This window comes from Struthio camelus, chromosome 1 (assembly GCF_040807025.1).
Source record: "Struthio camelus isolate bStrCam1 chromosome 1, bStrCam1.hap1, whole genome shotgun sequence".
In the NCBI taxonomy this organism is placed as follows: domain Eukaryota; kingdom Metazoa; phylum Chordata; class Aves; order Struthioniformes; family Struthionidae; genus Struthio; species Struthio camelus.
The window spans coordinates 4,764,863-4,780,041 of NC_090942.1; the positions used below are offsets into that span (position 1 = coordinate 4,764,863).

At 43.7% G+C, this 15,179-nt stretch overlaps 1 protein-coding gene across 5 annotated transcripts in view; it reads right to left on the reverse strand.

Annotated features, from left to right (window-relative positions):
* Window positions 1–15,179, reverse strand: part of PRKCQ (protein kinase C theta) — a 66,123-nt gene that overhangs the window by 4,098 nt on the left and 46,846 nt on the right. For all 5 annotated transcript variants that reach the window (XM_068957868.1, XM_068957792.1, XM_068957952.1 and 2 more), the window contains 4 exons: window positions 13,773–13,864; window positions 11,329–11,391; window positions 7,460–7,598; window positions 1,511–1,699 (listed from right to left, as the gene is read on the reverse strand). In XM_068957868.1, the coding sequence (XP_068813969.1) occupies window positions 1,511–1,699; window positions 7,460–7,598; window positions 11,329–11,391; window positions 13,773–13,864 (483 nt within the window). The remainder of the gene's footprint in view (window positions 1–1,510; window positions 1,700–7,459; window positions 7,599–11,328; window positions 11,392–13,772; window positions 13,865–15,179) is intronic.

The window sequence follows — 15,179 nt, forward strand, 5'->3', positions numbered from 1 at the left end:
CTGAAACACGAGCATCATGTGTGGAAATACTAATCTGGCCTGTGTGGGGTTGGATTCATTTCCTACGCCTTTAGATGTGAGTGCTCAGTGTTTGACCTACGACTCCCTTATAGTAAAAGGAGACGAACAAGAAACTTAGGTGCAAATCATCTGACCTTTACACAGTTACAGATGAGATGAAAGACACCCAGAAGTGCTTGCTTCTCTCCATTGACTAGCTCAGACGTGGACATCTGTCTACCTTGTCAAAAGATCCCCAATTCAGGTAGTTTGTGTTTGCTGCACGTTGCAGGCTACAAGTCCTGTGGAGGAATAATCTTGGTAAAGACATGAAAAAGCTAGAATTGGAGGCATATGTTTCCATCATCAGCTAAGTGCAGGTCTGGCCCACTCTTCACCTTAGTACATCCTGTGTTGTCACAGACACTTTTAGGATGACGCTGGAGCTATTTGGCTCCAGAAGCAACTGAATTGTTTTTGGCTAAGATTTTCAGGAGTGCTAAATGCTCCCGAGCTCTTGCAGATATTTGTGAGTAGGATGTAGTGCTGAAATATTGCTGTAGGGGTGCATGTGAATTGTGAAAGATCTGTCTTTAGATCTGCAATAAAATGTCTGCGGCCTCCGAACTAGCTGGCCTTAAGAGCGTCAGGTCCTAAATCCCTTTAAGGTCAGTGGAGATGAATGGCTGCAACACCTGATAGTCGGTGGCCTGAATACAACAATATACCCTTCTTCAGAGCTAAGGGCACATTTTCAAAAGCACTTAGCTACTGTTGTAGGTCATCTCAAAATCCCCTTACGTATGACAAGAGCTTTCTGCTACTCCATTTGGCCATCAGTAAGCAAACAATCATTAATACCCAACAAAGAATAAATATAAATATCTAGCGCCAAAAGTAGCGGCAAAGGAATCTGATGTATGGACAGTTGAAGGCCTATTTGAAAAAAAAAAGGTATTGAATTTTAGTAAACTTTGTGGGAAAAGCACCTATGACCTCATCAAAACTGAAGTATCCTACAGACAACTGATTACATAGCAGTGCAGGTTCCCCAGGTTAAATTCTGCTCTGATGATAAAGGCGTTAAGCAGGTCTGAATGTTTAACTCTACAGGGTCATTGGCCATGAGAATATCCTATAATGGAGAAGCTGTTTTTTTGCTAAGCAAAGAAGTTTAGTGACTGGTATAAAGACGATTACCATTTCTAATCCTAACGAACAGATGTGCAAGTTGTTTGTGCAGAATGATGGCATTGTATGGCCCATAAGCACATCTGAAATCTCAGTTTGCTATGGTAGGTCTTCCTGGAGCAAGTGCTTTTGAATGCTTTCATTATTATCACTTTATAGTGATACCTAAACATCCGAGCCCTCCTGAGCAAAACTTGTGGTTTGAGAGCCACATATAGGAAGGTGACTCCTTCTGGTCTTATCACGCTAAAGCTGTTTCTCTGAACAGATGAAGATGACTGTTCTGGTAAAAAGATGTTGGATATTTGATAATTCTCACCTTCACCAGAATGTCCTTTGCATCCTTGTCAAGCCAGCGAGGGTAGAACGGATTATCCATGCGGATAGACTGGAAAAGCTCCTCTTCATCTTGGCCATGGAAAGGAGATTGGCCAATAAGTATCTCATACAGGAGGACACCAAAGGACCACCAGTCAACGGAGGAGTTGTACTTCTGCCCTAGCAAAATCTGCCCAAAGAGAGGAGTGACAAAGGCAGACACAAAATGTCTGACGTGAGTATTTCCAGTTCAGAAGGATGGCCGGGCTCTGACCCTCCAACAGTTGCTTTGCACCGAGAACGACAGCAGAGGTGCTTTTCCCTGCCTAAAGGGTCAGCCAGAGCACAGTGTCCCTGCAGTGTGAGTCCCTGCAGTGCGTACTGGGTCAACCTGCCCACAGCCAATGGTGCATGTGTTGCGGTCCAGCAAGCTCAAATCACAGCCACCCCTGGGTGCCAAAATAGTCCTATGGACTACAGGTAACAGGCTGTATGTTTCTCCAGTTACTGTTAAGTTAATTTAACAAATCCTTGGCTACCACAGAAGCGATGCAAGTCATCGTTTGCCTGCTCTCTAAAGTTTACTAATGGTCCAAATCAGGCTTGTGAACTCCACTGTCGAAAGAGAAGTCAGATGCCTAGGCAGCATTTAACTAAAACTGTATTTCAAAACTGCAGGCTTGACAGTGTGAGGGTGTATTAGGAGTGTCAGTTGGTGGAAATGCTGTGCTTCTATCCCAACAAAATCTACCCCAGGAAAAACATGAGAAAATGATTGCTGATCTGTCCTCTCAATACCTTTTCATAAGCTGTTTTCTCCCCACTATCAACCTGAGTTTCCATTGCATCCATGTTATACCAGGCAAAATGCTTTTTTCTGCTGTAGGAAATAGAGGATAGGCCAAACTTTCATTTTTCCCTGACAGCAAATTCAGTGCTGGGGGTTCAGAACTGCCTGAACAAGCTTTACAGCGTACCCATGAGCTGTACCCCAGAGTCATATATCATTTCTCTGGACACCCTGCTTGCTTGACTGCTCTAAAATGTCCTCACTGAAGCTTTCTGTGGAGAGAATGACAAAATCTAACACAGCTCGAGCCATATTGAGATTCCTCCATACTGGTATGTATCTCCAATTAGAGATTCAGGGAAAATGCTGTTCATTTTTCATTTCTGTACAATAGGATCACAGAAATGGCCAGAATGACTCCTTCAATCCCTATCTGGACAAAATCTACATTGTGCAAACATTTACAGCTTTTGGTTTTAAGAGCGTCTGGTAGCATCTGACATCTTGAGAAATTAACATGGCCAAACTGTGCCCGCTTCTAAACAATGTCCTCAGTGGCTTCAAACATCTTTGTAAAAATGCAACCCCACTGCGATCCAAACCAAAAACTATTTCAGTTCAAACCCCCTCTATCACTTCAGATATGTTTTTGCTTCACACAGAATAAGGCATCTGAGGATCCTGAAATCACAATTCAGTCTTCCTTGGTACCCCAAATCCTTTTTCCAACAGAACTCAATTTCAGCAGAACTGTGAAAAGTTTGATGCATAATAAACTGTTCTAAGCAGCGAGATAGAACTTGAACTTAATAATCCCCATTTGTACTTTCACAAGCTATTCCCTAAGGTAAATGAGGCTCACTAAATCACATTTAAAAGGAACAGGACAACATGAGGCAAGGGGATAATTTCTCTCCACTATGAATACAAAGGAAACAAAACCTTGTGTTATTGCAAACCGTTCAATTATGTGGAAGAAAATGAGTTTGTGGCTGAGAAGCTGAGAAGAGAATATAGGTCTGACACCTTTCCAGGATTATGATCAACTAAATTCTAATCTTTTTTTTTTTCTCTAGAGTAATGCAAGCTTAGCTAAAAATATGCCTCCTCTTCCAGGACCTTAGGAAACATTGCTTCTTCCTTGAAAACTGCCTAAGCAATAAAACGGAGCAGAATCATCCCTCTTCCTTCACCTCCCTCCCCACAGCTACAGATGCTGTGATCCAGCAATGAGGTGCAGTGCGGATGTCCTTATGGGAACAACGAGACAAAGGCGTATGTGACGGCGTCCAGCATTTGTCAGGCAAATAGTGAGAGTCCAACCTGCTGCAGATCTTCTAAAGGCATAGCTCTCATTTAGGACGATGGGATGCAAAATGAGGTCAAATACCAGAACTGACAGGGACACTAACTGGAGCTTGGTCTCAGTCAGTCTATTTTCAGCTGGAAAGTGAAGGCTACATCCAGTGTGTAACAGCCAGGCAGTGCTGGCAGAAGTGACTTCCTCCCCTAAGAAGAGACTTCCTCCCCTCTTCTCTTCTAAAAGCCTGGCCCCATAATCACCATCCTCTCAGACCTCCTTCTGGGAGAGTAAAATTCGGAAATTCACCTCACCTACTTTTAGATATCTGTTATGGAGATACTTAGATCTTAACCAGCTATCATTAGATTCTTTTATAGTCAAGGAAAGAATTCGTTCAGCTTTAGATATGCAGCTAAATGTTTGTCTGCCGTAAAATAAAAAGACCTATTTGCGTCCTTCAGCTATCAAGGAATCCAGACAATAAGTTCATATATAGGCGTCTACATTGCAGATGTCTAAAGGCAAACGTGATGGCTGCAATCTCTAAGGCACTTGTCAGAATTTTGAGGCTGGAGAGGGGAGCAGTTAAATTTAAGCCATGATATTTCCTCTTCAGGCCATAGCCCCTATGTTAGAGTCACTGTGTACATATCAATAACAAACCATGGAGATGGTTTAATTCCACTGAAAACACCTATCCAGATTAGTGCATATGAAACTGCTGATAGCTGAAGAATCATGATATAGAGATGAGATTTTCACTCCTGGCTCTGAGGTACCATAGACACGGCTGAGTCACTTCTTGACTGTTTTGCTTCATACCTTGCCTGCACTGCTTGTATATGCTTTAGGATTGCCACCTGGGTGCAGGTTCCTCTTCTCTTTTACCACCTAAAAGTTATGCGTTTATTCAGCTAGTTATCCAGGGTCTCTCTATAGTCAACGGAGGAAGACGAGCCATTTAAAGGGCGATTTAACCCACCTGCACACCTAAGCTAAAATGGCATGACTTGTCCTCTGAAGATGCTTGTCTTCCTACAGGACTATAAGATTTCATCTGATGCGTCATTTTTACATGGCTCGCTTTAGGTGAGAAGAATCCTCCTCTGGTATACATGCAGCATTTAGCAAAACAGGGCCTTAATCTGAGAAATCTCAGTCCAAGCTGATGCAGAGTAGAATAATAGATTTGTTTCCAAAATGCCTTAAGAGGAGGACAAACGTTGTTTGAATATAAGGGGCAAAATATGCAATATGTTTTACACAGAAGGGGAAAAAAACAGGAAACATCAACTCCCTAATACATTTCCTCCGGGCAGCTTATAAACAAAATCGTCCCAACCTTTCCTTCTGAAAAGGCATACTGGTTTTATAAGGTCTTATTCTTAAAGTACAAAATCTCTAGAAAATGAAATTGAATGGTTTATGGCAGTCTGTGAAAAGTTTTATTAGTTTTGCATTTCTCAGGACAAAATAAACGAACTCCGGAAATTTCATTTGAGGTTAATTCTTCTTTTTTTGGTTAAATATTGTTTCCGAAATTAAAAATTGCTTGTCAACTGACCCCAAGTCCCCTTATTTGCACGGCTGTAGCCAAGGTGCAGCACCTGTAACAAATTGCAGTGCTAGCAGCTATAGTGAAATACTGAAAAAAGTCCAGTGCTTCCACCTCTGGCAGGAGAGATGATCCATAAACTCTAGCAGTGCTTTCAATTTGGAGATAAAATGTTTTATATGCACTGGTTGAATCTCTAAAATAAACGATGCTGCAGAAATGAAATGTCAAAGCTATTTTAAACTCTCTCTCTTCTATGTAGTAAAGTGCATTAGCACTTGGCTCTGTTTTAGGACGAGCAAAAAAAAGTGTTTTTTTTTAAATAAAAGAATATGGAAGCGGGATGAAAGATAATTGCTGCTTGATTGCAGAACACACTTACACCTGCTCTTAGGCAACAGAAATCCAACACGCTGAAGAGACCCGCCCTCCTGTCAGTAGTAGTGTAACCTAGATCTGAACTGAGCCCTTGGTGTGCAGTAAAAGATCAATGAATTGTAGTGCAGAGGAAAATAACAAAAGCTTTAAAAGCCAGCTGGCAAGCACCAATATCCATCATGAAAACACTAAAATCAGGGAATGGAATCTTGAAGGGCAAATAAATAGATTTCAGAGTGATGTTGGACATGACACATGGAGGACGCTTGGGTTCTCCTCTGAGCTGAAAAATGTTTTCTTCGGCTCAGTTTGCCACCTAACTAGTCAAAGTCTATCCACAGTGAGATTTGTCATTACATTATTTCACCAGTGAGGGGAGCTTATTCTTTTCTGGAGGGATCTAGTCCAAAATATCCACATGCACTAGAAAAAGAAAATGAGAACAAGCCCCCTGTGCAGTAGAGCTTGGGAAGGGAAGACGGGGAAGGGCAAAAGATCTTGCTGTGTACAAGCTAGTGGCTGGTGTCTGTGACTACCCAGCTTTATTGCACGGGGCAACACAAAGGCCAGGTTCAGCTTTTCTCCACCAAATACCAGCAGATATAAACTGGGGAAGCAAAAGAGCACCTGTTGGTATGTCTAACCTGTATGGAGTTTTGGGCAAGCCCCAGCCTCAGAGGACAGGTCTTCACGCGTAGCACAAATACGCTGACTCCTGAGGGCAGAGCAGTATCTTATGCCGAGCTATGGGCTCTGCCTTGCCCTCATTAGCTCAAGCACAACCTGACCCTGATACAACCATATTGCCTCCAAATTTAGAGCCTCCTTTGGCTGGAGGCAGTTTGCGGAGGCATGTCCTCTGGGGTGCATGTCATCAGGTGCTCCAGCACCTTGCACAGCCAAAGCAGAGGCAGGTATCCCAGGGTAGTGCAGAGCCCAGAGTCAGCAGGTCCAATCCTAGCTGTCTTGCAGATAGCAACACATCTCCACCGGTTGCTGAAGAAACAACGTAGGCCCACAGGAGGAAACAATCAGCATGTGTGAACTCCTTCAGGATTATGTCTCCGACCATCTCAATCCCCTTTACAAGTAGCTGTTAGTTTTTTTTTTTGTTATTATTTAGATAGACCTTTAAACTTGTGCTCAGTTTTAAGGCTATGCCTCGGATGGCCAAGCCTTTTCAGAGCACAGTGCCTCATTCGGCTCTGGGAGGACTTCCGCGATGGGTGATGCCAGCTCTGTTTGCAGCCAGACAAGAATCCGTCTGGATGAGAGGAAAGCCCGTGCTCACTGGTTTCACTCCTGCTCAAGCACTGCGGCACATCCCAGAGGGAAGACAAAGCCCTGTCTCAGACTTATCATGGGCTCTGCCTCCCTTCTCCATCCAAAAGGTGTTTAATCAATAAGGAGAGAGAATCAGGTCCAGGTGGGCATTTTGTTCCACCTTTCTCTATTTTCTATATTAGGATGAGATGAGATGACCCAGAGCACCCCATCGGCTATAAAGGAGCCTGAACAGGTTAACAGAGACATGGAGGCCTACTGTTAGCTAGCTAAGTAACATGCTTCCCTTTCCTTGTACTGTTCCTGTTCCCGAATTGCAGGGCCTACCTCTTGGAGATGCTTCTTCCATGGCGCAGACTGGATTTCCATTAAGTATTTTGTTTCTTGGTTATGCCCAGCACCACTTGTTTCCCAGGGCCATTTGCACAATAGGCAAATTAGCCACACAAATGTGCAAAGCCAGACAGCAAGGCGGGCTCTGAAGCAGTCAAACTGAAATCCAGTTTCTAGCCTGGAACTGCTCAAAAGCAGGTTATTACACTTTCCACCCTCCACCACTGCTGACCAACCGTCGTCTCGTAACGTACATTCTCTGTCTCAGCCACAGAAGTTCGCTGACCTCCCTGGACCCCACGCCTACCTCAGGAGCAATATAGTCAGGAGTCCCACAGAAAGTGCTCGTCTTCGCATCTCCAAACATGTTCTCCTTACACATCCCAAAGTCAGCAATTTTGATGTGCCCCTCATTGTCCAAGAGGACGTTGTCTAGCTTCAAGTCTCTGTGGAGGAAGAAAAAGGTAGAGAAAACTTCCTTCTTTTGAACTGTTACGGAGCAACACAAGCTAGTTTAGTAGAGTACGGTCCTTAATTTGCTCCCTGCATCTGTGCAGTGCCTATGCGTTGTATTTACAGAGGGATGCCGAGAGCTAAAGCAGGAGCTGCTGTCTCTTGGACTTCCCTCTCCTCCTTTCCTCCTCCCCCCAGCACTCTTTTTGCTGGAGAAGATTTTGCGTGAGACATTTGCGAAAAGCAGCGTCCTTGCAGGATGCATAACAGTGAAGCTAAGAAGCGCTCTGTCCAGGCTGACGCTTCTGCTCTAACAAAACCTGGAGAAGAGGAACAAGAAGGACAGGAACGACTCTAAGCTGGCTAATACTCACTTCCCCATTCCTAGTGAGTCTCAGGACCATCTCTGAGGCTGCTGCCAGCTCTCCCAGCGTGGGCTCCACAATGAGGGAAAAGGAAAAGATCCACTAGCTTCGGGTGGCTTGCAGAGGGTCAGAACAACCCTGGACATCAGCAGAACATCCACCCCCTTTTCACTCCTGTGCTGTGCTATCTGAACCCTGGGGATTTACAAAGTACTTCACATATATCTGCCTAGTTGTTGTCAGGGGTTTCAGGCTCTGAGAGCTGCTGAGGGAAGCAAAGAGCCCAGAGAAAGAGAAAAAAAAGAAACGTGTACAGAAGGAAATAAAAGTAAGTGAGCCGATGAATCATGGCCATTGACAGAGAACAGAGAGATCCCTATGTGGTAGCAATCTCTGAAAGAAGAGAGAAGCATAGGGATACAGAGAGAAAGAGGCAGAAAAAAAGGGAGGCTGGCATGGCTTCTGTGTTATGTGCTTTATATCTTACCAAAACGTTTTGCTTTTCATTAAAAGAATGACCCAGGGTGATGTTTGTATCAATTATATTCCACCTCACGTGAGATGTGGGAAGAATTTGAGTACCTGTGTCTCAGAGCACCCATGCTCCTACGCTGTCTGACTGGTGATATCAATCACTGCTTCTGCCTCTAAGGCACCTTAACCTAACATTTGCTTATGTCCACAACTGAGGAGGCAACGAGTCTTTTCTAAGCTCCACTGATTCACAGCCAATACGCATTTTACACACCTTGGGCAATAGTTCTAACCAGCCGGCTATTATATACCTACCCCACTGGTGACAACTGTTTAGGATTTTTTTTTTTTTTTTGACCATCTGACTCCCTCAGAGAAGATCGTTTCTAATGCACAGTGCTCCTGAGATGATCGACTACAGTTGCAGGAAAGATGGCAGGAAAAAAGCTCCCTATCTCACTTTAGCTAGGTCCTGACCAGAGTGTAGGACCTCATGGTGTCTACGCACTAAACTGCTGTCGTGGCACAATTTTTCCTTGCTGCTAGATTACGGCCAAAGAAAAAGTGGGAGTCATCGCTCAAAAAGAAATATAGAGGCAACCAAGGTGGCAGAGACTCATGTTCTCACTGTTCCCAGTTGGAATGACTTATTCTGGTTATACCATTGAGATCAATCTCTGGCTGCTAGCACTGCTTTTATTCATTTGGGATATCGAAGAAAAATAAACAAACCCATTACCTACAGTTCACTTCCATTATTTTGATGAGTCTCAAACTCATCGGCTCCAGGGATTGCATAAGTTTCTGTCAAGAACCCTGGGCCCATTCATGAAAATTTAAGCCAACATTCCCAAATGTGGGTGCGTGAGGCAGAACAGCTGGATTCATGACTTTTACCACATCACAAGGGATGTAATTTTAAAAATGAGTTCCATTCACTTTCCTAAGTGTAAGTTATCTGTGACTGAGATACTGAGGGTTCTCAGTTCTCAGCTGATCTTATGATCATTGTCTTCAGTGAAAAAAAGGGAAAAGGAGTAGGACCGGCTATCCTACCAGTCTTCTCTATCAAAGCTTGATATATAAGTAAAAGCCACACCGACTCCTGGAGTGAGCTATTCCTTCATATCACCACGTTACTTTATGTCCAGCTGTCCCATTTTAGCCCACGTTTTCCAACAAGGGCTATGGTTCCAGGCTCCCATGATCTCTATGCCCTCAGGGGGAAACAGGGCATATTGATGAGGCACATACTCTGACCCAGACTGTCGCATGGCAGCACCTTGAAACCAAATACTAACTCCTACACACCACTGGTGTAGCAGTTTCAAATAAAAATGTCAGTTATAACCAGAAAGCGGTGTTAACAGTCCAGTCAGATATTCTACAGTTATTTTTAATCGACTTTTCTAAGAACTCTGAGTAAAAATAACAGACACAGTTAAGTGATTTGGGCACTTTCAAAAATATTTCCCTTCAGTCATCCAGAATAATGATTAGAGCCAGAGACTCACTGAGACCCCAGAGATCATCTTAGCTTAATGCTATTGATATTGATCTCATGTTTATGCAATCACCATCACTGGTCAATAAACACCATAAACTGCTCCCACATGAGTACTAACAATGAATAATCAGGAGGGTTTATATGAATCAAAGCTTGAGTTTTAATGGGAGAGTAGACGGTAAACAAGCAATTCACTTCTAGTATTTGTTCTAGCGCTCATCCTACGTGACAAACATTGAAATAAGCTGATTTCAGTTTCAGCAAACATCGTTGGTTTACTGAGCTTTTTCATTTGCTTGTGACAATCTGTCTGCTCCCTGATTTTACAAAAGGCTATAATGTAGTAACTAACTTTTCCAAGAAGATGAGTTAAGCTCTCCAGAAATTCAGTTACTCATTTCATGCACCGGAAAGCAGACCATGGTCTGGTATCTGCAGCCCCTATCACTCCCATCTTGCCTCTTTCCTTTTATACAGGTCTGAAACACAATCCTTGTGTGTTAGATTGAAGCATCCGTGCCTAACGTTGAAGGTCCTAGGGAAGTCACGTGGAAGTTTTGAATAGGCAGTTTTACAGTAAGGGATTTTTCCTTTGCAAGGTTTGACGGATTGAGGCCTTATGGATTATGTTCATGCCAGCAACTTTGGGACAGAAATCCTCCATCTGAGCGTAGCTACCTACAACATCTGACTGAGGCCCCGTCGGCTCCCTTTAGCACCCGTTGGTAGAAACGGGCACTTCTCAGACACAAGTCGACTCACTGTAACGCAGATCTGATGAACTGTTACGTAAAAAATCCCATTTCTCTCTGCTTACTACAAAGACAGCTTGGGGTGACTAGCTCAGGTTCATGGTGGTAGGTGAGATGAATCCCACCCCATACGTTAACCAGAATCCTGAAACCTCCCCATGGATCTGTGCACAGCAGGCCTGCTGGTAACCCCAAAATGAACATATATTCCTGTGCCTTCCTGATCTTGTTACTCAAGCTTGTCACCACTGTCCCAGGGTAGCTAGCAAAGCAGACATACTGAATTTCTCACAGCTAGCTTGACCTTATATACCTTTGTGCACAGAAAGCTTAAATGGGGTGCCTATGCTGGCTGCTGTGTGAATGACTCAGGGTAAATGCCCCAACATCAAAGGAGTTGCTTTGATGTCAACAGAAACAGGATTGAATTCTTAAGAACGGCTCAAAACTGCCTTTTTCCCACACTTTCTCTTCAAAATAAAACAGCCAGACATTGTAAAAACGAAATCTGCCTAGAACCGCAATACCAGTAAGTATGCCCAAGGAGCAATCTGTCAGGTACAATCAATACTTGCAGGGAAAACAGAAAAGGTTCAGCACATGAGACACTGAAAAGTAATACTACCTGTATATTATCCCTTTGGAATGGAGGAACTGCAACCCACATATGATTTCAGCAGCATAAAACCTGAGTGAAGAAAGCACAAGTTAGAACAGATGCTTCCCAACACACCTTTTCAATGAGACCCCAAAATACCGAAACTAACAGTACTCCTGAGGAGGTGACATTTGCCAAGGCTGGTCATTGATTCAGGAGCCAAAATCTCATCAAGTCTCCAGAAGGTTTGGAGTAACTGGATTTTACATGTAACTGATGGATGATGTGAGATTTTCAAAAGCACGCAACCCAGCTAGCAGCCTAACTCCTACTGAAACCACTCTGGGAAATGGTTGGGACTCAGAGCTTACTCATTTTCAGGGCTTCCAAAAACCACACTATGTGGCTAGCTGCTTTTTTTAGATATGTAACTCTCTCTGAGGATACGTCCGTTAAGTGCCCAAGGATGTCTCCAAATCAGCTGTGGAGCGAAAAACCCAGCTCCAACTGCCTACCCCAGAAGATACTGTCCATGTAGCGTGGAAGGCAGAGTGGGTGGTGTCTGTGCCTCTTATTTACGTATTTAGTGTAAACTAATGATTTACAGTGATGCAACAGACTGCAAAGTGGACATTGCAGTTAATGCCTTAGATGTCGAAACAGCAGCTGTGATTTGCCACATTCAGTAGCTGCTGCACAAACCGTTGAGCAGTCCTGGCCACGGACAGGCAGGTGGAGAACGGGGCTGGGGGACCTCCATGGCTTGTCAAACACCTCTCTTTGGTGCCCAGACTTATAATGTGCTTTTGAAGTTTTACTCAGGACGTGAACAAGCTGCTGGATGCTTGGTGGTCTTTCCGTGGAATCTTTTTGAGCCTTAGATGTGTGTTTTCAACACATTTATGCTCACGGGATAAAAAAGTGTTCTGCTGCAGAGAATCAGCATGGGGCTGAAGAACCACTAAACAGTGAAAGTGCTCTGTCCAGAAATGAAGGAAAACACAGGATTGTATACCCCTCCGGGGCTGTAAAGTCTGCTCTCCCAGTGTTCAATGCATTGGCCTGGGAGCTTAATTCTGAACGTGCAAACGCTTAAAAAAAAAATCTTCACATTAAATACTGATTGAAATGAAGGGGCTTAGTTTTAATTATTAAATAAAAATTAATTCCTGTAGTGGTTTAAATGTTGACTTTTAAAATACCTTTTCCTCGCAGAAGGATTTTTAAAAAAAACCTTTAATTTATTCTAATTCCTCTATTTATTTTAATCATAGCTAAATAAATTTTTAATTCTCTGTTGGTGTATTAATTTTTTCATTTAAATTTACCTTTTGCACTTTTGATAGGCTTTATTTTTTTTTTATTTTTTCCTCAAAGCTCAGAGGGAAAAAAGTGTGTGCCTTCCATTACTTCTACCAAGCAATAGCTTTTGCCTCTCGTCACTGGACTGGGAACCTCATTTTGAGCAGGGCCCGCAGCTTAGCTGTGGGCTACCCAGAGTTGTAAAGAGAAAGATGTGTGGTTCCAGAGATGGCTGAGAAGACATCTGTGGGGTTTCTGCAATGGTAATTAAGCTGGGGTGCATGATGTCATTTCTGAGGCCTGCAATTCTGGACCGAGCGAGGACCCAACCAGTACAACCCTGCAGCAACCCTAGGTAAATTACCTATAGGTTATTCACAGTAGATACCTATAGGTTGCTTTAACACGATCCTCATCTACGGGGCACCTAAATGGTCATGCTCAGGGCTTTTTACAGTTACTGGAGACTTAGCACCTCTGGACGGTCTCTCTCAGGCACCACACTCCTGCCAGCAGATGCTGGAAGAACTGATCCAGCAAAGAGGGCAACCTAAGAGACAACTTCTACCAGCTGGGCTCTCAGGTTTGAAGAAATCTTCAGTGGACTATCCTGTGGCTAGAGCAAAATCAGGGAGCCAGGTGACAGGCTGGAAGGAGAGCCCTGGCTTGTAGGCTAAAGGATGAGATTGCACACAGAAGCAATGCTGTCGGTGTAGTAGCGTCTGTAACACTTCCTAAAAGAAACAGCTTCCCTGGTTGACCAAGAATGCAAAGCAAGGTCACGCCTAATTGAAATCACCTGCATGGATGTGCTCTGAAAAGCCATTCGTGGGAGGAGAAAAAGGACAGAGAGAGGAAGTGACTTGCTCCAAGCCCGTCTTTCAGCCGGGGTAATGATCTCCTGTGCACTTGTTTTGTTCTGTTTGGAGGCTGCTGGCCTTGAGAGTGGTTCTGCTTTCACACCGATGTCCAGTGTAAGGCACAAGCATTATCCTCACTTTGCAGATGGGGCAAGGCACAAAGAAATGAAGTGATTCACCCAAGGCTATGCCCACAGGACAGTGGCAGAAGGGGAATGATAATACTAAGAGCTTTGGTGTCCCCAGCTGCCCTCTTTGCTTCTGCCATGCATGTGACTTACAAGCCAAAAGGCAATAGTAACATCTTACGTTGCTCTGGGAAGGTCAAACTTATGACAGCTCTGGATATGGAACATGAGATCTCCTCCATTGAGGTATTCCATCACGAAAAAGAGGTTTTCCTAGAAAAGGAGACCAGATGACAATTAGGGATGAGGAAGGAGGAGGAAAAATTGCAAAGAAAAAAATCAGTCACAAAGAGGAAGGAAAAGATTACAACTAGGGTTCTGGAAAGAAAGTGGTTTCTTTCCCTGGTTCCTATTTCTGCTCTTTGCTCACTGACCTCACACTCACACTTACTGCTTTGATTTGTGTAAGGAGCATGAGTAAACACTACAAAACCATGCTCTGGTGCCATCGTTTTTTACCAGCAGAGCTCAGGATGCACTGGAAGGGGATCAGTGACTCTGAAGCCTCGCAGCAGAAGCACAGATCAACAAGCTTCCCAGGTGACTAGTGGAAGAAGCGGAAGTAAACCCCAGGTCTCCTGGGTCACAATCACACTGCATTATCCATCCAGTGGACAGTTCTTAGCCAGGTGGTGCCTGCATTGCTGGATGTCTTTAGGGACACCTATGGGTCTGACCTTATGAGTTGCCAGACATATTAGCCAGATGCAGTAAACTGTTTCAGCACATGCTTGATTTGAAGCCTGGGTGCTGCTCTGTTAAATGAGGCAGAATTTAACTTGCTAGTGGGAAGATTCATGAACTACTCATGTTTCTGGATGTCCTTTGGGTACTTCATGTAAGAGAAGACTGAAAAAAGATATGGTCCTTGTTCCCAACTGCATGCAACGATTAGCTGTTCTCCCAGGCACTGCCCTGAACCAGAACTGCTGGTAGAACAGCTCCTGGTACATAGCGGGGTGGAGGAATCCCTCTGCATTGAATAAAGAGAACAGATCACCAAATTTCCATTCCAATCCTTGATGTACATCACATTGATCCCCTTGCTGCTTTGCCAATCCTAACTTCACCACCAGGCCCACGCTAAAGCTGAAGAGCTTCAGGGTATCCTAAAGTTTATGAACATCTTCCCTTTGTTAGCTATTTCCCATAACAATTTTGCTGTGAAAGAGACTTCTTTTCACTTATATTTTTATCCCTCAAAGGAAGATTTTTATCTCGAAGATCTAATGCAAGCATCTCTGGCAGCAGTCCAAAAGCTGGCTATTAAAAAAAAAAAAAGTTTATTCTTTTCAAATAACAGCTGTCTGCTCTAATTTGTGCAATTTCTTTAGCCAGATCCTTTTCATTACGGCACTCTTATTAAATAAAAGTCTGGCTGGAAACCACACCTGTCATCTGACAAGCACGGGGCCAGATCTGGCGTCCCAGGGAAAGAATACAAATTTTGCTAATAAATAAAATAGGTACGGTTTTCCAGTTTGAATGTCTTGCAACTGTAGAGATACATGCACATGAATCAGTTTAA